The sequence below is a fragment of the Euprymna scolopes genome, chromosome 17 (genome assembly GCF_053919585.1).
Source record: "Euprymna scolopes isolate OS-2025 chromosome 17, ASM5391958v1, whole genome shotgun sequence".
Lineage (NCBI taxonomy): Eukaryota > Metazoa > Mollusca > Cephalopoda > Sepiida > Sepiolidae > Euprymna > Euprymna scolopes.
Window position 1 is genome coordinate 80,914,243 of NC_136498.1, and position 22,437 is coordinate 80,936,679.

Sequence of the window (22,437 nt, forward strand, 5' to 3'; positions counted from 1 at the left end):
GTTGTCTTCAAGTCTAACGTAAACAAGTTTTTGATGAGCCGTTCCATATAAGTTAACAAATTTACCGAATTTCCATTACTAACAATTACTTTATTGTCCAATTGTCTACTGTATACTCTTTAACCGTTATCCTCGAGTAGCCTCTTGGCCTTCTTAAGTGGCGATGCCTTTGTAAAAAAAAAAAAAATTGCTGAATAATTTGGTAGAGACCATAGAGGTCAAATTTTTTTTAAAACTTTGACTCCAATTTTGACCCCTTAACATTTATTGTTTTGGGCTCAAATCAAATTAAAAAGTTTGATCCATGTTCAAGTAACCTACATCTAAAATTCCAAGTGTTTAGACCCAAAATTGGCAGAGGAATTTGGTAGAGTTTTCAAAGGTCAAATCGTTGAACTTTGACCCTTTGACAGCCAAATTTCTGGCCAAAAACCGATTAAAAAGGTTTACCCAAATCTCAATACCCATTATGTCAAATCTTGTGTCTGTAGACTGAAAATTGACAGAGTAGTTTTATTAGTAGTTTGTACACACACAATTTCATTTTTATAGATATATACAATTTTTGATCATTTAAAACTAAAGTAGAATATCTTCATGAACCTGCTAATTCGAAATGCGATTGGTTCAGAGATCAACCAACAACAACATGTGAACACATACACATTTTTGTTATATATATATATATATATATATATGAGAGAGATAGATTGTAAGTTTAAAATATTAAAATATGGTATAGTAGTAGGACAGGTATTGCATAATCATAAATGTTTACATTTTATTGCTTCAGATAAGTTCATGTAAATAAATTGTGTTAACTTTGAATTTAGATTTAATTTTAAATTGAATTATCTTCTTTTACATTTTGAATGTTTTTCTTTGCTTTAAATCTAGCAAACACCTTTGGTATTTTCCTGGAGATGAATTGAACAGGCCATCTCTTAGCCATGATATTATTGTAATTTTTATTATTTCTATAATTTTCAACTTATAAAATAAAGTTTTCTATTACGGATGTTTGTCTTCAATGCAGAACCTACAACATTGTAAAATTGCTGAACACAAAAGTAGCACCACAATTGAATTTGTCATAAATTTTTACTCAGAAAGTTATGTAATATAGTTTTTGTTTTCAATTGCGTCCTCCGAACAGACACAGAAACACAATATAATGTATTTAAATATTTTAAAAACTATTACAGGTGGTATCATTTCGCTTAACTGAAATAACAAAGTTAATCAGTTTGACTGGGCATTTTCTATAATTAAAGTTTGTTCATAAACACAATGGATATTTGGCAAAAGAGAGTGCCAAGAAAAATCTGGCATAAAAATACACCGTGTGTGTGTGTGTGTGACACGCACAGATGTTTATATATATTATTCAGCTGATGATATTATAATTATTATTACTTTGAATTAGCTTTTCATCTCACAAATAGAGTTGCTATTGATTTACTATTCACTTTTTTTATGATGTAAAATTACTCTAGTTTTTCTCTTCATGATACTTAATGTACATTCTACAACCATGGCCTTAACAAAGAAAAGCAGGATACAAATGCAATAAAAAGGCTGATAAATTTATTGTTATGATGTTAGTATTTGAATAATTGACGAGGGGGAACGCACTAGCAGTTAAATATGTATTAATGAAAATACATTAAAAATGTAAATTAAGCAATATCTATCTGGACTAGTTGGTGACGACCATGTTCTCTGCGTGTCTGTCTCTAACTCACTTTGTCAATTGGTCCTTGTTACCCAGAAGTGACGTAATGGACGAGTTCATTATTCCAGGCAGTAGAGGTGTGTCTCCAACATTTATTTAATAATTTTTATTATCGCTACTTATATATAAAAGGCACTTTGTGTGAGTTTGTTGCCTATGAACTCTCACATGGCTGGCCCAATTTTTTTTTTTTTTTCACTCACACAAATGTGCTTTTTGTCTGGGAGTGTTCTTAGATAGGTTTTGTGTTGGAATACTTCTGATAAGTATAAAAAATCAATAATTAAAAAATCTGATTAAAGAAGGAAGTCCAATTTTAATGAAAGTTAACACCTTATACAGCCTAACATCGCAAGTGCATTTGAGAAGTTTTATCACCTCTTAATCGGAAGTGCCCAGCATATAAAATGAACAGTAGGTTCTTTGATAAGACAGGGGTGCATTCAAAATGAATGTTGAACCATGATCCTTGACTTTAATTCAAGCCATTATGTAAAAAACAAAATAATAATCAATACAGTGTCATGTCTACTACAATTGATTGTGGATTAAGTCACTGCAGGGAAGCATGTGAAGTTTCCTCCTGATACTCCATGGTGCAAGCAACTAGAGCAGGCAATCAATCAGAATATCATTTTTATCAAACCAACTAGAGTTGGCAATCGATCAATTAGATGGAAAAATAAGTGATTTCACCAATTTCAGTGACAATAAAAGTATGGGATGGTGGAAGATTTGTTGATCCTTGTTCAATCCTGGGCAATGTCAGACTTCCCTGCTAGTTATTGATAATGTTAACAACTGAAAAGAAAAAAAAAAAGAACTTGCCTGTTTTAATGATTTCTCAATCAATACATGGAGTTACAGAATACATAAGAAATAACAGGTAGATATAAAGGTCAACTTAGCCTGTATGCATGCATGTAGAAACATAAAATTGGTCTCACAATGCAGATCAGGTGTTGATATTCAATCTCTGTTGGGCTTGTTTCAGCCAAATGACAAGCCAACAAGATAAAAATATAGATATTAGTGCTCAAAACCAGTTTTTATACTAAAACTAAAACTGATTTTAATATTATGTTCCTAGAGTTTTGAGTTGAAGATTATTCGTATTATTTTGATGCTACTGTTCTCAACTTATTTTCACAATGTTTTTGTTGACGTAACCTCCGATCGTCTTCAGGTGTATCTTGGAAAACTCTGAGATTCCTTCTGTCGAACTTTGGAATCTGCACAGAATTTTGAATGGGATCCTCTATTTATTCCATGGGGTTAGCATGTTTTCGTTTCATCAGTCATGACTGGGTAGAGGTCGTAAGAAATTCACAATTGTATTTTGACTGTTACTCGCACTGAGTATTAAACCTTCAACCCCAAGAAGAGTGTAACTTTACGGGTAACATCAAAATACAATTGCAAATTACTTAGCCATGCCTGATGGAACAAGAGCATGCTACCCGTGTGGATTAAATAAAAGTTTTGTTTAAAGTTCCATGCAGATTTTTGAGTTTGATAAAAAGATTTCAGAGTTCAACAAGATACACCTGAAGGTCGGAGGTTATATTGATTGAAATGTGAAAATAAGTCAAGATAAGAACAGTAGTTGTAATAATCTAAATTAGCAAAACTCAGGAAAATTCTGTGGTAGTTAAAATTTTTTAAAACACATAAATAAAATGAATAAAAAAAAATAAAACAAATAACGAATTTAAAACAATTTTTTAAGTAAATTCTTTTTTAACCTTTTAAAGCTTAAAAGAATTCATTAAAAAAATTAACTTTTTTTTTTTTTTCAATGAAAATTCAACAACTTTTTTCTGAATAATTTAAGATGAATTATAAAGAAACAGATATCAATTCACTTACATTTTTTTAATTTTAAAAAGAATCTATTATAAAAAAAATACTTAGACTCCTCTCAATATGACTTTTATTTTAAATTATAAAATAGCCAATTTGAAACCGCAAACAAACACCCATGTTTTTTCTTTTGAAAATTTTTAGAGAGGAAGTGGTTTTAATAACTTGCTGGTATGGTTTCAAATGATCTGAAATAACAGCAAGGGGAAACTTGATTCCAAATATTTCTCATATGTTATATCTCCCCTCTTTTTTCTCCAGTATCAAATAATCCTTATACACTGTGAAATTTACTTTATATATGAAAACCAAAGAGGGGAGATATAACATATGAAAAATATTTGGAATCAAGTCTCCCCTTGCTGTTGTTTCAGATTATTTGAAATCATAGCAGTAAGTTTTAGTCTCCCCTCCATTAAGGCCAGAGGTTTTGGGGAAATATATTTTGTAATTCATATGCAAAACTAAAAAAGCAGATGATTATGACTAAAACATTTCATGGCTGTAAAAAAAACAAAAAACAAAAATAGGCTCTGGATGATGAATGACCCCTTTAATGTGCTACCTTAAGGGCAAATGTCACATAGCCCACTACACAAATCAGATCATTAACTTTTTCAATGAGCCTTCATTTGTTAAATTCTGATCAATAGTCACTGAGATTTGGAACTTATAAAATTGCCCAAAAAGGTGGTATCTATCTATCTATCTATCTATCTATCTATCTATCTATCTATCTATCTATATATATATATATATATATATATATATATATATATTAAGTAATGTGATTGATAATTTAAAATTTAAAAATTAGTTTCATAAGAAGGAACAACAACAAAATCAATTATCTGTACGATCATTTCGGAAAACAATGCTTTTTATTGTGGTATACATCAAGTTATGTACAATCATTATATATAGATTTTTGATAAGCAAGGTCTCCTCATCAGCAAATTTTGAAGGGTTTTTATTGAATTTAAAAGACACCATAAATAAATCTAGCATTAAAAGTAAGGCAGATGAATCTTTTAATTTTTCGTTTTTTGAAATCAGGAACTGTGGTTAAAATAGTCATTTAGATGTTTGTATATATATACTAGCAAAAGTACCCGTTGTTGACTGGGTTCAAAAACAGCCTACAGAAAATGGACTTTGATTTATGAAAGTATGATCGGTTATGAAAAGGAAGGGTTGTAAATTTGGGTTGAATTTGGAGGTATCAAAACCAAAGCAAAATATGATGAAAGTAAAAATAAAATGGATAAATCCCACAATTTATTATACCATACCTGTTTATACTGAAACACTTATCACAATATTCTGTGGATCTATATTAAAAAAAACTTGTTAAACTTTGTGACATATTTCCATTCTATGGAGGTCAGGTGGGAACGAACACCACATAATTTTATTTTACCATATTTCTTCAAACTGAAACATAATTATCAAAGTATACTTAAGCAGATAGATATGAAAAGTCTTTATTAAAGTTTGTGCCTATTTTCATTCTATGGAGACCAGGCACGAACGCAGACCCCACATCCCTATTTAAATTAAAACATACTTATCAAAGTATCCTTATGTACGTCTATATCAAAAACATTTGTAAACGTTTTTTTTAATTTTTAATTTTTGTATTTCCATACTTTATGGACCAGGCGCGAATGCAGACCCCACAATTTTAATGAACCACTGTTCTGCGAGATCAGACATACCCATTCCTGTGTCTCGATACATCTTCTATCATTATATGTAATCAGTTTTTTAAAATAGTCAACCATATAGGAGCCTATTCGTGACCACACGCACACACGCATTCAGCTTTATATTATATATTATATATATATATATATATATATATATTTTTATTGGTAGTGAGATTGAATATTGAAATGCTCATATCTTTGTTTCTATGGGACAAAACTACATGAAAATTTGCAGGCTTTTTGAAGATTATAATATTTTAAAGTTAAAATTTTATGACAATTGGTAAAAAAGAACCTATATTTACAAATCCATAAAAAAATGCCCAAATTTGCCTACATTTGTATATATAATATCCTGCAGGTTAGCTTGAGTTTTGGTGCTTCGGTTGTCTCCCTTGTGGCCTTACTAGGCCACTAAGATATATATATATATATATATATATATATATATATATATAATCTCAATCATTTGTTCTTCTACACTAAGTCAAATACGGATACTTACACTATCATTGTAAACCTTAAAACAAAAATAATTCCAGCATTTGATTCCTTACTCTTGGTAAAACTTTACTCTGAAAATTGGATAAGATGTGGACATACAGAGACTAAAAGTGTACGTTTCAACAATCAATAACACCTGTTTATTCTTGTGTTTTCCCCTATTATCTCGATGTTTATTTCTATTTGTAATGACTTGGTAGATATTCTTTAATTTCAGCTTATTTTATTCAAAGGAAACATTTGTTAGCGATTAGTATCAATAGCTCATCTGCCGTTTCTTATAATTGATTTCTTCTTTCAATGCCAAAATGTTTACTTTTCGTTCAGTCAAGTGTGGGTGGCAGTTTTTCTTTTCAATACCCAAACTTGTTGAACAATGGCCAATATTTGGACTGACCATTATCATCATGTTGGGCAGGATGTTATCTGCAAACTTCAACCCTTGTTCATTTTTGATCACAGTAAAAATTAAACTCTGTGAAATCAATTTGATGAAATCCATGTTGTAACAATTTTTTTTGCATATTATGATAATCATGTCGATATTTATGGATTTTTTTCTTTTCTATAAAATGGCTGTCGTCTGTTCTTTTCAGGAGAGTTTAAAAGGTCCTGTTGTAAATAGTACATTATATGATCTTGTGCCAGCCACACCAAGAATTAAAATCCATCCTGCAGAAACTGAAGGAGGTATGTCATAATGGTTCTATTCTTCCTATGATATGACATTTTGTTTTGTGTTAACATATTTTTTGCTTATTGATGGAAATTTTTTTTGATAAATCTGATTTAATTAAAGATAAATGAATCAACCATATTCGCAGACAACCCAAACCAAAATGGTTGGGATAGTTATACTCCTTTTCCTAGATTCCTCCACTTCTAATGCTAATTGTTGGCAAGGAGGCACCATATATTTTTGATTTAAAATTTTTTTTTTTATGACTTTACCAAGGATGGAACTCTGTCCTCCTGGTCAATTAGTAAACACTAACTATTCTTTTAAACAGACCAGTATGACAGATCTACTGTTATGACACTTAATAAACCAAACTTGCATATCAAGGCTAACGTTTTTTTTTTGTGTAGAATCTTTGTGATTTCTTAATTATAGACCTTGTCCAATGGAATCCACAAAGTATTAAGAAATCACTACGAACATTGGTCCGGAAAAGAGATAATTTGAATATTTGATTGTTACATTAAAAAAATGGTTGCTCTACTCTGTTGTAACCTCATTACTAGCCAGACATCTATTGCGTTGATATCCACTCAGTAACAATGTCACATAGACAACATATACTAGATTAGGTAACTTTTTTCTTTTTAAACGACCCAATTTGTACAATAGTAGTAGTAATAATAACCATTGATCTATTGTATACTCTTGTTCTTGGCATCATTAAAACTTGGCTGAAGATACTGATTACATAAAATAAAGGTGCATAAAAATTGGAAGTAACACTAATTAGTTATTCTCTTTGTTTATTATATTTCAAAGAACTAATTACTTTTCATATTCCTTACATTGTTGTTATTTTTTGTTTTGCATAGTTGAGCATCTTTTTGATACCAAAAACTTCATTGAGTATTCGTGTATATATATTTGATCTCTAATCTTAAGGTATATTCCTTGACCGTTTGAGGCATACCAAATATGAATATGTGTTTCAAATATTACCGAGACCAAAATTAAATTTGGCAACAAATCTACACCTATTTTGATATATTGCCATATATAATAGAACAATTCTGTTTTTAAAGATATTTGTGGAATGACTATTCTACTTTAGCTTCCATTTGTTATGCAATATGTTGGCAAGTTGAAATGCAAAATATTCATTTCAACTGGCCAACGTATTTCTATTTCTTTCTGCACATACCCAAATTCAATACATTTTTTCAAGTTGTTTAATATTAAATCTTGTTTATCTCTCTATAGCTACATTGATAGAAACATGGCTGGAGTGCTAAATGTTATATTTCGATTGTAGCTGATAGCACCCAAGTCATGTTTTTTTTTTTTTTTTTTTTTTTTTTTTTGAACTTTTGAAATCAGTACTATATATATAAATATGAAATCTGTATGAATTAAAATGAATTTAAGCATATTTTGTGATCCAGCAAGCCCCCCCCCCCCGCTAGTTTAAGAATATTACTTGATTCTTTAAAGAAACAAATTTTAAATGTTGTAGTGTGTGTGTGTGTATATATATATATATATATACATACTAGTAGGCCGCCTGGCATTACCCGGTCATAAAATATGCTTAAATATGAAATTTTGATTAATGCAGATTTCGTATTATTACATTGGAGTCAATGTATAGTAATGATTTAAAAAGTTTAAAAAAACAAAAAAAAAAACAAATGACTTGTATGCCACCACCAAGGATCGAAACCAAAACGTTTAGCTCACAATTTACTTTTTCCTTTGACGTTAATGCCTGAGGTATGAAGACATGTTTGCTGTAAGGCTAAAAATTAAAACATGAACCGATAGCTATGTTACGCATGCGTATTCGTAATGCTGTCATTAAACCTTCACCTGGCAAATTGCACTTTTTCAATTTTCACACTTTTGCACCAATTTTCCTGGGCTAAAACTCAAATATAAAGTTTTGCATGGTTTGAATACCCTATATATTAGGTTTGATATCTGTAGACCAAAAACTGACAGGAGTTTGGTGAGCAAAATATTTTAAACAAACACACACACACACAAATTATAGAAATACTTTACTATAACCTTTTTATGCAAATATTATACAAATATAAATCATGTAGAATATCTGCATAAATATAATTATACGTAATAGTTAACTAAAGATGATCATCCCATAAGAAAACCGAAAAAAAAAAAAATAGAGAATTAATTAAAATGAATATTTAAAAGAATATACAAATTAGCTAGATCTTTTGCAGATGAAAGCAATTCCACGGCCCATATATAACAAAGTCGTATTTCCTGTTTAAATAAAAAAGAAAAAAAGTGTTTTTAATATGAATATCAATACACAAAAATGAATGGAATTTTCCTTAGTTTCATTTCAAATTAGGGTATGAAATTACTGAAGTATATTTTAAGACGATGAAGAAATTTGATCCCTAATGGCACAGATATTTTTAATTTTCCTCACCCAATATCAAATGTAATTGTCGTTGGGTTTCAGAATTGTATTTATTGTGTATAAAAAGTCGCACAGCAAGCAAGCAACAAAAAAAAAAAGAAGATAAATTTTGTTATTGAAATGGTTTTGTAAGCTTAGTGTTTTAGAAATGTTTGTACAAAGAAAAGTTAAAGCTTTCCCTATTTACCTGCTTTTTTGCGAGAGCAGAGTTACAAACACAATGTGTGTTTTTTTTTTTGGGGGGGGGGGGCAGCCCTCAAGAAAGGGGCACCGAAACAAAAATAAAAATTGCTTCAGTCTACAGTCTTCTACTACACTGATTGAGGACAAACAAAAGACTAAATGTAGCATCAGAACAGATACTAAACGTCAATCCCAGCTTTTTTGTTTTAAGGAGTCGCTGCTTATCAAGGCCCGGAGTCTATTCGAGGATAAAGGTTAATGAGTCTACTGTAGTCAATGAGAAACTATCATAATCATTAGTAGTGGAAATTTGGTAAATTGAATTACTTAAGGGGACGGCTCATCCAGAACTTGTTCACAGCCATATTGTAGTTAGCTGGAAAGCAGGAAAATAGAACAGTTCCACAGGCATGCAGTTCTAAGAAAGAAGCTTTGTTCATGGAATCTACATTTAGGCTTAGGCACAGATAAAGAATGGGTGAAATTATTGATAGTGGTTTGGTTTCAGCTAGTTGAGTGTTTTTCGTGAAAGTCAGAACAAGGAGGACCATAGATTGGAGCTCAGACGAATATTTCCTATGAAAATAAAAATAAAGCAGAGACAGACTCACAAGTCTCTTCTGTGGAAAAGAGGTTGCAAAGGGCATCCCTCACTAGTCTATTTTGAACTCTGTCAAGGCAGCATATGGTGCTTTTAGCAGCTCCTGCCCAGATGTGGTATTCTTGGATGTACTTGGCTCTTATACAGGTAGAGAATTGCATCAGCAGTGAGATATCTACTGGAGCACCATCTTTCCAGCAACCTTGGCAATGGATTTGATGTATGTGTTCCATCTCAGATCAGAAGTAAAGGTCAGACCCATAAGCTTGTCAAAACATGGAGCTTACCCAAGATGAGAGCCATTCATTTTAATTGATGCCAGATGGGGATCAGAGCGTTGATGATCTAAAGATAGAAGATTGACTTAGATGTATTAAAATTAATCAGCCACCTCTTTCTTCATTGCACCACGTGATCAAGATCAGAAGAGAGAGTATCAGAGAGAACTTTGTCGTTTACGGCCTTTAAAGTGTTGCCTTAGATGGTAGTGTCGTCAACATAAATGTTTACGAATGATCTTGGGATGTGATTTAGGAGATCATTGATGTAGATCAGAGAGTTGAGGCTAGGATGGACCCCTGAGGGACTCCAGCATAAATACTGTAAGCTTCTGATTTCTGCCCATCAATCACTACTCTTATGAACCTATCGGAGAGAAATGGTTTAATAATTGAAAAGACATTTCCAGCTTTACCGTAGCTCGAGATTTTGTGGAGTAGTTCTTTATGCCATACCCTATCAAAGGCCTTTGATATGTCTAGCAATTGCCCTAGAAAGGAAGTCTCCATCGAGACATTCGCTAATCCTAAGAAATATAACTGTTAGTACATTTGCTGTAGATCTAGCAGAACGGAGACCATATTGCATATCAATGAGGAGGTTTTTTTTTGCTGAGGTGATTGACTACTTTATTTAACACAGATTTCAACAACTTACTCATGATGCACAGGAGACTGATTGGTCTGTATTGAGAGAGAGATGACCGATCACCTGAACTTCTAAACAGCTTTGTAAGTATGGGAGCTAGTTCTGGTTGAAGCACTATAATAGGAATGCTGTCAAGGCCAGTTGCTTTACTGGAATCGAGTTTTTTGATTAGCTTGACATTTGTATGTTGCTAAAGGCAAAGAATGTTAAAGCTGTTTTCATCTGAAGAATATATAGTTTAATTCCAGTAATCTAAAACAAATATTTTGAAACAGAATCTGAAATTATTTTCTGGACCATTATTTCATTTTTTTTCAAAGATTATTTATCTAATTTATTCGTTTGAACCTTAATTAAATTTACTGTTAAAATATTGTAAACTTTTAAAAATCAAAATCTGTAATGCAGGTGAAATTCTAGCAAAATTCTACATAAAATGAAGGGTTTCACTCGGTCCTATTTACTTACTTCCCCATAAGGTCAAAATCAAATTTTGAATGCCCTTTAAAAAGGGGGGACATTTTGGATGGGATAAAGTTAAATATTGCCTCAGTCTGTTAGGATTTATTTAATCTGACTGAAGACAAAACAAATATATCTCAATCCTCTCTTGAAGCCTGGTTGAATCAAATTCGAATTTAAAGGAAGTCAGCAATTTTATGGCAACATCGGGATACAATCAAAAGGAACATTTATGTGGATTATCCTTTAATCTTTAATCTTGTAACGTCATGTTGTTTTGAGGAAAGTTTTTATTTATTTATTTATTTTATTTTTTAAATTTATTTTCATTTCAGCATTTTTATAGTGGGGTGGCGGGAGGGGGCAGTTTATTTTTAAACTCTAAAAACGCAAATCGATTTTTCCGTTACGATGATTACTGCTTGACCTAAATATGAAACTTTATAAGAGATTACAAGTTTATTAGAGACTAATAATAATAATTATCTCGATTATTGATTTCAATAAAACCTTTTTTCTACTTCAGCCATGTTTATCTTTATTGTTTTAAAAATTTTACACAAAACTAAAACTTACACATTTTTTTTTTACACAAAACAAGTTTTAACGAATTTAAAAGCAAAAATTTAGAAATACTAGTCGATAATTAACTGAAAAGAAAATGGATTTTGATGATGAAAGAAAATTGGTATAAAAAGTTCAGTTTTATATACAGTTTATATATAAAAAATAAATTATAATTTTACTTCAAGACAAAAAGGCTCCATAATCGATTTTATCCAAGATTTGTGGCGAATACATCGTGAGGTTAATTCTTATTTCAGTCACCTAAATTATTTAGAGTGAAATTGATTTGAGCAAGACTCATTTTACTTAAAACATGTTTTTGTTAAAGAAAAACGAAACATTTTACATCAAGCCACTAAAAACCTATCAAACTAGGTAGAAAAGTAACTTCTCTTGTCTTTGCTAACGTTTATTTGTTATACATTTATATATTATTTCTTGGCCACTTTTTGTAAAAACAAGTCCCATTTTATATTTTTTTCTGAAAAACTTTTCACCTGAGAAAATAAAATGTTTTCCTTTGTTATTGTGTTTATCCCATCAAAAATGGTTCACTGTTGTTAAAGTATAAAATTATGAACTCTAGTTATCGATCTCAGTTTGTTTATAAAGATGGCGACCAACTATATTTTTCTGGTTGAGTTTTCAGTTCACCGTTTCAGTCACGTTTACAAATTTAACTTGCTATAATTTACGGATTATTATTTATTTATTTATTTATTTATTTATTTATTTATTATTATTATTATTATTATTATTATTATTATTATTATTATTATTATTAAACTAAATCGTAGTTTAATTTAAAAAAAAGTTGGATGCTTTGCACTTTTGTTACCGTGCTATTTAAAAAGAAAGTATTTCAAGTTTTATATCTTTTTTAGCAAATTGTTAGGTGAAAGTACAGAATAATTACAAAACAGACTCCCCTCCCCATGTTAAGAATGATTTTCTAAATATTATTTCAGAACGATTACAAAAGTGTATAAGTACTAAAAATTGTTTTGGATGTAATATCGAAACGGATTCCCTTCTAAATAATTATGGTGACTGGAATAGGATTTAACTACTAGCGAAATAGGCGAGGTAATTTAAACTGGATTTTCTATTTTTAATATTTTTGGGACTAGCATGGGTGCCAGGCGTTGCCTGGGTGTTTGGATGTGTATGTTAAGCAAAAAAAAAGAAAAAAAAGAAAGTGGTAGTAGGAAGGCAGGCTTGAACCCGTACCGCGAAGGAAGAAAAGAATGTGAAAAAAACGTGACGTTTTTGCTGTTACGACCACCGCCAAACCAGAAGTGACGTGGGTTTAAGGCTAGACAATCGAAAAAAGGGGATGAGTTTCGCAAATATCAGCGAAAAAAGCGACCTCTCCCTGTAGAAAAGTGCCCAGTTGAGGGTGAAGAAATTAATGTTTTTAGCCAATTTTTCGGTATTTGTTGTCTGAAGGGTCCAGCTTCAAAACGATACTGATCCTGTGAAAATCTGTTGCTTCTGTCGAAAGTTTTAGGCAGACATGCAAACATACATACATATATTTATATATTTGTAGTTCAAATTTTCTACCCAAACCGATTAAAAAAAACTTGCCCTATATCTGAATACCCTTTATGTAAAATTTCAAATGTTTAGACCAGAAATTGTCTGAGTAATTTAGTAGTGACCGCAGAGGTCAAATTTTTTAAAAACTTTGACCCTTATTATGACTCCTTAAAATTTATTGTTTTGGGCTCAAATCGAGTTATTAAGTTAGATCCATGTCCAAGGAACCTATATCTAAAATTTTAAGTGCTTAGACCCAAAATTGGCGGAGGAATTTGGTAGAGTTCTCAAAATCAAATCGTTGAACTTTGACTCCTTAACAGCCAAATTTCTGGCCGAAAACATATCACAAAGATTTTCCCAAATCTCAGTACCATGTATATCAAATTTCGAGTCTGTAGACTAAAAATTGGCAGTTATTGCGTAGGGAAATGCACACACAGACACGTTCACTTTTATAGATATACTAGCATGAGTGCCCGGCGTTGCCCGGGTGTTTGGATGTGTATGCTGAGCAAAAAAAAAAAAAAAAAAAAAAAAAAAATTTTCAACTTTTATCCCTATTATGACTCCTTAACATTTATTCTTTTGGGCTCAAATCAAGTTATTAAGTTAGATACATGTCCAAGGAACCTATATCTAAAATTTTAAGTGTGTAGATCCAAAATTGTCGGAGGAGTTTGGTAGAGTTCTCAAAGGTCAAATCATTGAACTTTGACCCCTTAACAGCGAAAATTCTGGCCGAAAACCGATCACATCGATTTTCCCAAATCTCACTATCCTGAATATCAAATTTCGAGTCTGTAGACTTTAAATTGACAGAGTTATTGCGTAGGGAAATGTACGCAGACACACACACACACACACACACACACACACACACACACACACACACACACGTTCACTTTTATAGATATATAGATAGATAGATTGTAGTTTAAAACAAACACTCCTTGTGTTATTAATGTTATCAAGAAAAGGTATATTATTGTTTATTTATCTGTTCAAAATCTTAATGATTTGAAAATAATCTACGAGTAGTAACCAAAAGAGTCTCCGTAACCACTTCTTTTTAAGTTCCGATTATTATTTCACATTTCTCTGTCTTATGTAATCTAAACAATAGATATAATTGTTCAAATGTTGGGACGAAATCGCCGGTGAAGTCACGACTTCCTGTATTTTTTTCTTTTTACAACGGAAAGCGTGGAGGGGAGGGGCAGCTTTTAATTTAAAAAAAAAAAAATAAATTTCACAGCACTCGCCCGAGGAGACAAGCTGACAATCGGACATGTGTACGCACACACAGTCTCGTAGTGTGCAATACATTTTTGAATTTGTGTGTGTAAATACACTTTATCATTCACAAATGGACTGTCTGATTATTAGTATTGCCCTACTGGCATGATCATGTCGATAGTAAGTAAATGTTGATATATATATATAAACTTTCGCCAAACTTCTCTTCCCACCCAAATCAACAACAACCACCTGTCGTGGCTTGCCTCTTTGGCTTTCCGGTTAATCCTCTCTGCTTCTTTCTATCGTTATGTTTATTTTAAAATGAAGTCTACAAATAATCGCTAGTATCGACTTTTCAGTTTTTACTTGTGGTTGGTATATATATATATATATATATATATATATATATATATATATATATATATATATATATAATTTTTATTATTAGATGACAGTCTATCTCTGTGAGTGCATTATTATAAGAACAATCAGTTCCTAAAGAAGGAATGTTTCCATTTTATTCCAACTTTTTCTCTTCGGCCTAAATTTCTTCGTTTTTTTTTTTCTCTTTCTTTGTCGATTTCTTCTTTCTCTCGTGTTCATCTGTTGAAATGTCAATGAAATAACGAAACCATACTTCCTCTTTCTTTGAGAAACAAGGTTCTTTGCTAGAATAGTGTCGCGGTTAAAAAGTACCGTTTTCCTTTGGTTTACGTACTTAAAAAACACCAGAATCGGTGACCTATAACCGTTCATTCTAATTTCGAATTGGCAATATAAAAGCTTTGAAATGATTACTTTCTCACAACGATCGTGCTGCTGCTCTTGAAAAGAGGTTGAAGATGGGGCCGTAAACACCGTTTACGTCATAGTACCTATTTACTTACCCCTTCCCACGAGGGCAAAGTTAGACACGGGGTCAGTTTTTAATGTGAAGAAAATCCATCTCTCCAAAATAGGTCAGTTCTCCATTAAGACAAAAATGGAAATTGTTCCAGTCGAAGAGGATTTCTCCTCCTCTGACTGAAAATAGAATATGTACTACACTTTAAATCAAGTCCGAAATATTCGACACATGTGATTTTAAAGCTTTGAATAAAAACTATCAATTAAAAAAATAAAATGATTTGGGTAAATTTTTACTTTTTTTTTTTTCCATCTTAACAATCACCTTTAAAATGACTTTTATAGGTTTTCGAATATGCCAAAAATATGCGCGCATGCGCGTACAAAAATGGCCACCAGGTATATAACAATGAATTACATTGCTTATTATCAGGAAAACTACTTGTTTGCGGTAAATTTAAATGCGATATTCGGTTTCAGCATACCAGAAAACCTCGTAAAGTCGTCATTTTAAAGGCGATTGTTAAAGTGGAAAGTAAGTAAAAATTTACCTTAGTTTTTAATTAGTTTAATAGACAAAAATATTGTGTTTTATTTGTGTTCCTATTCAAAAAAACATCTGTTTAGCTTGCGCCATGGCGCCACTATTCTAGTAAGCAAACAAGCCCTTTTTATAATTTCATGCCTTCATCGCTTTGATGTAAAGGGGCTACTATCTGGGACATAGTTTGCAGGAATACTAGGTAGGGAGTTGATATGTCTGTTTACATTACACTTGAACTTCTGCACGTCAGTACCATCAAGGAAGCAGACACCCGGGAGGGAATTCCAAAGTTTAGCAGTTCTAGGGAAGAAACTATTAGAGTACAAGACTTTTTGGCATCTGTCGATCTTTATTGTGTAGAGGTGGGATTTTGCTGTTTGTTATGTTTGTCGAGGAGGTACAAATTCGTCGGAGCATCTACCATTAAAATACTTGTAAAACAGGCAAAGGGATACAACATTTCATCGATGGGAGAGAGTCTGACAGTGCGGGAGTAAAGGTTTTAGTTAAACGGAGTAATCGAGAGAATGCTTAAAATGACAATAAAAAGAGTCGCCAACATAATAAGTCCCGGACTTATGTTGGCGACTCTCTTTATTGTCATTTTAAGCATTCTCTCGTTTACTCTGTTTAACTAAAACCTTTATATTATTCATCGTAATAAGCATTACTATTTTAATGTAAACAAGCGAAAAAAAAAAAAGTATGCTCTTTCCCTTAATGTTGCTTACGTTTCACTCTGGCTGAATGTAAGGAGTGTGCGCTTCTATTTGAAATACTTTGTAAAGTCCTGCGTTCAAAGTGATATGCATTTTAATTTTGTGAGAAAGTCCCACTGCTGAAGTACATTCTCCCTTAAACGAAAAAAGGCACTTCAACACTTGTGCAGTTTAACATTCCCAAACAAACTTAGAAAGCTATTAACATGGGAAGGGGGCTTTATTAATTCTATAGAAATCTACTAAAACGAAAACAAGAAGAGAATTAATTTGCATGTGGATGCCTGTATGGTAGTTTTTAGGAATTATGTATCCCAGAAAATTTCGGTACTTACATCAACGTTATCAATTCAGTTTTACAGGAGAGACTTGCAAACGTTAACGAACATATCGATTTTTTCCCCAAAAGATTATTTAACGAAATAAACCATTGGTTATATCTTGTATTTAAGTGTGTTCTGTAATGGTGTCAAGGTACTTCTACAAGGTATTTATACTCTTTGATTAACTCGACAAGCAGCAAAATCTCACCTCTTGACTGTAGAGGTGCCGGAAAACCGTAATAGTTTTTTTTTTTTTGCTCAAACTGTTAAACTTTGGAATTCCTTCCTTGTTTCCTACTTTGCTGACTGTACTAACATGCTAAGATTTAAATATTATGCGGAGAAGGCTATTTACATCAGGGGTGGAAAATCAGGATTTGAGCTTTCTAATTGATTAATATATAATGTTTGGTAAATAAAGAACGCCATTTCTATTTGTATTTCGGTAAAACTTGGAACTTGATTCCGCTTTCTTAGTTGATAGTCGAAATTGCTTAAGTCACAAAAAAAAAAAAAAAAAAAAAAATTCTCCGTATATTAATACAATTTACAAAGAACCTTCAGAATAATCCTTGATCACAAATGAAATGATATAACAATATAAAAGAAAACTTGTTTATCATTTTCAGAAGATGCCACGTGATTGAATCGGTAGCTGATTCTTATCTTTCAAAAACGAAACAGTATTAAACATATTCGTTATTTTATGGGAAAATTGAATTATTTCTCCTTGTGACGGCTATTCTGAATTTCTAACAATAAGTCGCTATCAAGAGACAGTTTCTCTTATATCATAAACTTTTTAACGTTTTAAGTTTAATTTAAACGGTTTCAAACAGATGTAAATGATTAAAAAATAAAATTGAAAAGTTTTAATTCGAATTATTTGATTTTCAGTAAAACTTTCATTTTTATTTGATATTTAATTCTTAAAAAGTAACAGAACATTTTTAATTTTGAGTATACAATTTTGCCTGAAAATATTATAGTGTTTAATACCAGATAGAATAGTTGTCAGAAGGTGCAATAATTCAATTTATACCATGTTTACTTTTTGAGATTTAACTAAACACTATTTTTACTGGCCCCCCCCCCCATTTCTCTGTTTTTCCTCGCTCATTCACACTCTAATTAACAGGTGTTTTTTGCTTTCTTTGAACACTTGATTCCTTCCTCTTTCAATGTGAGCCTAACCGAACAAAAAAAGGACTTTTTTTTTTTTTTGATCGACCTCACACACACACAACGCAAGTACCGAAATTCAATCGGGCACCGCCCACTTCGGCTGCTGGTGTTAATAAGTCATTAGTACATCTGACGACGACGACATCGAGATTGGGCCGAGTTTATTTTCTCATCACGCCACTTTTACTTTCTTACATCATTGGACGTCATCACTTATAATTTAAGTTTTCAATTTTACAACCTTGTTCCTTTTAAGATAATCATACAGGTGATTTTTTAACATCAATTTCTTTATATTAATAAACTTGTGTGACCTATTCTCGCGTGTCTGTGTTTCTCGCAACTACGTTACTTACACAATATTTTACCAATTTAGTAAAATCAAATATTCAATTTAGTACAAAAAAAAAACAAAAAAAAAACAGATTAAGAAAAAATAATAAATGCAGCGAGGTAAAAAAAAATAGTTGAAAGAGATGGACCCCCCCCCCTCTCTGAACTCCAGGGAATACGTGGCCATTTCTTTCGGCATTAGTCACGCTATCGTAGTGTTCTCTGATTTAATACCCATGATTTTTAGCCTCATATTTCTGTATTAATAAAACGTCAGACAAGATCCCGTATATGTGTGTTTCTTGCTTATACGTAACTCTAATAAATACACGTGGATAAAATAAGTGGTATTCTATCCTTGCAGGAAAATAAAATCTGGGTTTGTATTACTGTACACATAGATTCGAAAAAGTTGTCAAAAAACAAATATATAACAAATAAATGTTATCAAAGGCAAGATAAGTTACTTTGCTACCAAACTGAATATATTTTTCGTGTTTTTATTCAATGTAACATGTTTATTTAGCTCGAAAACCATACAGTGTTTACCGATGTATTGGAACATTCAAGATGGAGTAACTTATCTTGCCTTTGATAACATTTATTTGTTATATATTTGTTTTCTGACAACTTTTTCGAATCTATGTGGTACAGTAATACAAACCCTAAAATCTTAACGTTTTCAGTGTTTGAAAAAAACAAACAAACAAAAAAAAACTTGGTGCTTTTTTTTTTTAATTATAGTTTTAGTACCCACTTTCTGATATGAAAGCGTTTTTAAGGACAATTTTTTTGTTTACCGCCAGATTTTTTTAGACTATATGTACACTTTCTCATCAAATCTCAAATTTCTCTTTAGTTGACCTAGCATAGCGTGCACACATAGAATTATACAGAATATTTATTAAAATAATAATATATAGCTGTGGCAGTTATTTATGAATTAAAGAGAGAAAAAGGGGGGGGATGATCGTAAATTATGAGATTTAAAAGAAAAAGCGAAGCAAAACTGAAAGTAAAGAAAAAACCCGGGCAACATCGGATAGGTACAGCTCGTTATTTCATATTGGTACTTTTTAGTCGAAAAGTAATAATAAAAGAGGGTCATCTCTAGTAACGAATAACTTTTTTAAATTTCTTATTTTGTTCAAGCGTGGATGGAGCATCCTATCAGACGTCTGACACCCGCAATCTTAACTAAGAGATCTTAAGATTTTAACCATCCCTTTGTCCAATTATTTGACTCTCTCACAATTGGTTCACCGGGTGCATTTGCTAGGTAGTTTTTGAAATTCTTTTAGTCCAGTTGCTCCTATAATTACTAGAATGATGGAGAGTTTCCTAATATGCCAATTTATTTTCATGTTGTACAAAAGACCATGGTATTTGTTTATCTTTTCTTTCTCAGGTCTGTAACCCAGCATCATTAGGAACACTAACTTCTAAGGTTGCTCCTTGTCCCATATCATTATGTCAAGTTTTATAGCTTCGTTTTTTTTTTTTTAGTACATGATTATATAAATTGCATAGTCATAATAGATGCTAATACTAATAGCAAATTATTTGCGAGATGAAAATACACATACTCTCAAACAAAACTGAAAAAATCCCTCATTACTTTCCTCCCCACAAGGGCAGATATAGTTTTGTCTAAGAATAGTAGTTATCTCTCGTCTTTGTGATAATCGTTTATTCTTTTTAGCTTTCTTACATCAAGTGACTTCATGCTGTTTCTGGAGCAATCGCAATAAAAAAAAAAGGGGGATAGGGAAGGGCACTGTACAAAAATTAAAATTCCCTCGGTTTAGGAGTATTTCTTCATTTGATTTTGGACAAAACACTTTGATCTTTTTTTTATTTTTACCTTGCCTTTACTAGTTAGTCTAGTAGGAAAATAACAATTCAATATTTGCCTGTTTTGTTTGATATTTCCCCACACATTGGCTAAAACAGATTTTTGTTTTGTCCTGAAATAAAGTTTTAATTTACTTAAATAGTTTCATGTTTTAAACAAACATTCATCTCCGGTTTTCTTATGACTATTTTCTTTAGTATAAATTAAATTATATTTAAATTATCAATATTTTTATTTTTACTTTGATATTTATTAAATTCTGCCAAAAATAGTATTTTTCGTTTGTTTTATAAGAATGTGCAAAGATTTTTTTTTTTTTTTTTAAATAGAGAAAAAAAAATAATTGGGGAGGAGGGAAGAAAAAGAAAAAAAAAGAAAGAAAATCATGACTGCCAGTGAAGTTTGATTCTCAATATTAACAAAAATAAGTGTGAATTTTAATTCAGACTAATTGTATCCAAAATCTGTGCAAAGCCAAGTAAAAGTGGGAAAATTTTCCAACTATCCTGATATCCCAATTGCAGTTATTTTCTCAGACTTTTGGATAAGATTAAAGTGTAGTATCTATTCAGCTTGAGGATGCTATCCTCCCTGGTATTATCTTTTTTGAAGATAGGTTGGGTGAAATGTTTCATTGCCCCTTTTTAGGGAGCTAAATTTTTTCCATATTAAAAATTGATCTTTTGGGGAAGCAAGAAGCTTTTCTTCAGTTGAATTCAAAAAAGAAAAAAAAAACCCTAAAATCTTTTACAAAGTATGACTACTGCATGCATAATTAATGATGCAAAATGTTTAATTCCTCTCAGATCTATTTCTTCAAATCCTTAAGGATGATGTTGGAAACCGTTTCGTTTAGGTACAACCAAAGGGAAAAGTAATCAGGGTTTAAATCTGTTGACTGTGCCAGCCATCTCATGCCCCATAAAAACATCAAACTCCCAGGAAATATTTCCCTCAACACAGTATAATCATTTATAGAGAAAATGGAGAAATTGTTGTAATTGAGAAATAAAATCAAAATGGTGGAGCCCAGCCTACTGATCGAGATTTGCACTGCCTCTTTGTCATTTATGCATGATACCCAATGCGACATTCATCCTGGGTGAGCTGAGCTAGCTTCCACCAAAGATGGAAGTTTCTAGGGAATATAAAAAGCAGTCTTCAACCGCATGCATATCCCCAGTGAGTGGATATAACATAACTAGTATTTCCAAATGGTTGTCTATCTGATACTCGCTAGACTCAATGCCACTTAATTTCATTGATCTAATGAGAACGGGTGTGTCAAGGTGATTAAATTTCACTCTGTATATAAAATATACACCTTTTTAGTATACCACAAAACAAACAAAATACAAGTAATGTGAATCCTTATAGGATTGGTAGAAAAAATGGTCTAAGACTTTAGTCTGTTGCCAGATTTACTCTCAGCAAAGCTGTTACATATTTATAAACCTGGATTAAGTGTTTTTCCTACAGACCCTAGCATTCCCAAATGACCATCCATTGCAAGTACTAATTGAACTCAAAATTGGGAATCTGACAGAAACTGATGTTAACATGATTTAGCCATGCACTTAAAAATAAAACGCGTTTCTTTTTTTTATGATTAAAAATTTTAGTCATTTCTGTGCTGATGAAGTCATCTAATCATGTCAAAATAATGTTATATTCTTTTTTGCATCCCAACTTATAAGTTGTACAATTGAAATCACTTAGAAATAGTTTTTGTGTTTACAAAAAATACTTCAAATTAAATGATTTTGAAATGTTATTTGATGAATACATATCAACATAAATACATATTTTGACAGTACAAGTTACAAATATTTATATGTACAGAAGTTACTCGACATAAAAAAGGACATATTTTGTAAACATTGTGAAAAAAAACCCTATTTACTGTACAAATTTTGTGTCACAACTTACAGCTTTTATAAGTTGTCATTTTGTTTGCATAAAAACAATACTAATGAATTATGTGTATCATCTCAATTCTACAGACTACTGTTATCATCTTAAGTACCATTTTCACAATATTCCGGTTGCGGGAGAAAAGATAACGAAATACCATGGTTTTTTGTACGACATGAATGATTGCGGGTGAATGTCTGACATCCAGTAGGATGCTCCATCCCCAGCTTGAACAAAATAAGAAAATTGAAA

The 22,437-nt window shown here is 31.6% G+C and overlaps 1 protein-coding gene across 9 annotated transcripts in view; it reads left to right on the top strand.

Moving 5' to 3' along the window:
* Nucleotides 1-22,437, top strand: part of LOC145296834 (oxysterol-binding protein-related protein 9-like) — a 203,012-nt gene that overhangs the window by 128,882 nt on the left and 51,693 nt on the right. For all 9 annotated transcript variants that reach the window (XM_080142948.1, XM_080142950.1, XM_080142949.1 and 6 more), the window contains one exon: nucleotides 6,408-6,501. In XM_080142948.1, the coding sequence (XP_079999074.1) occupies nucleotides 6,408-6,501 (94 nt within the window). The remainder of the gene's footprint in view (nucleotides 1-6,407; nucleotides 6,502-22,437) is intronic.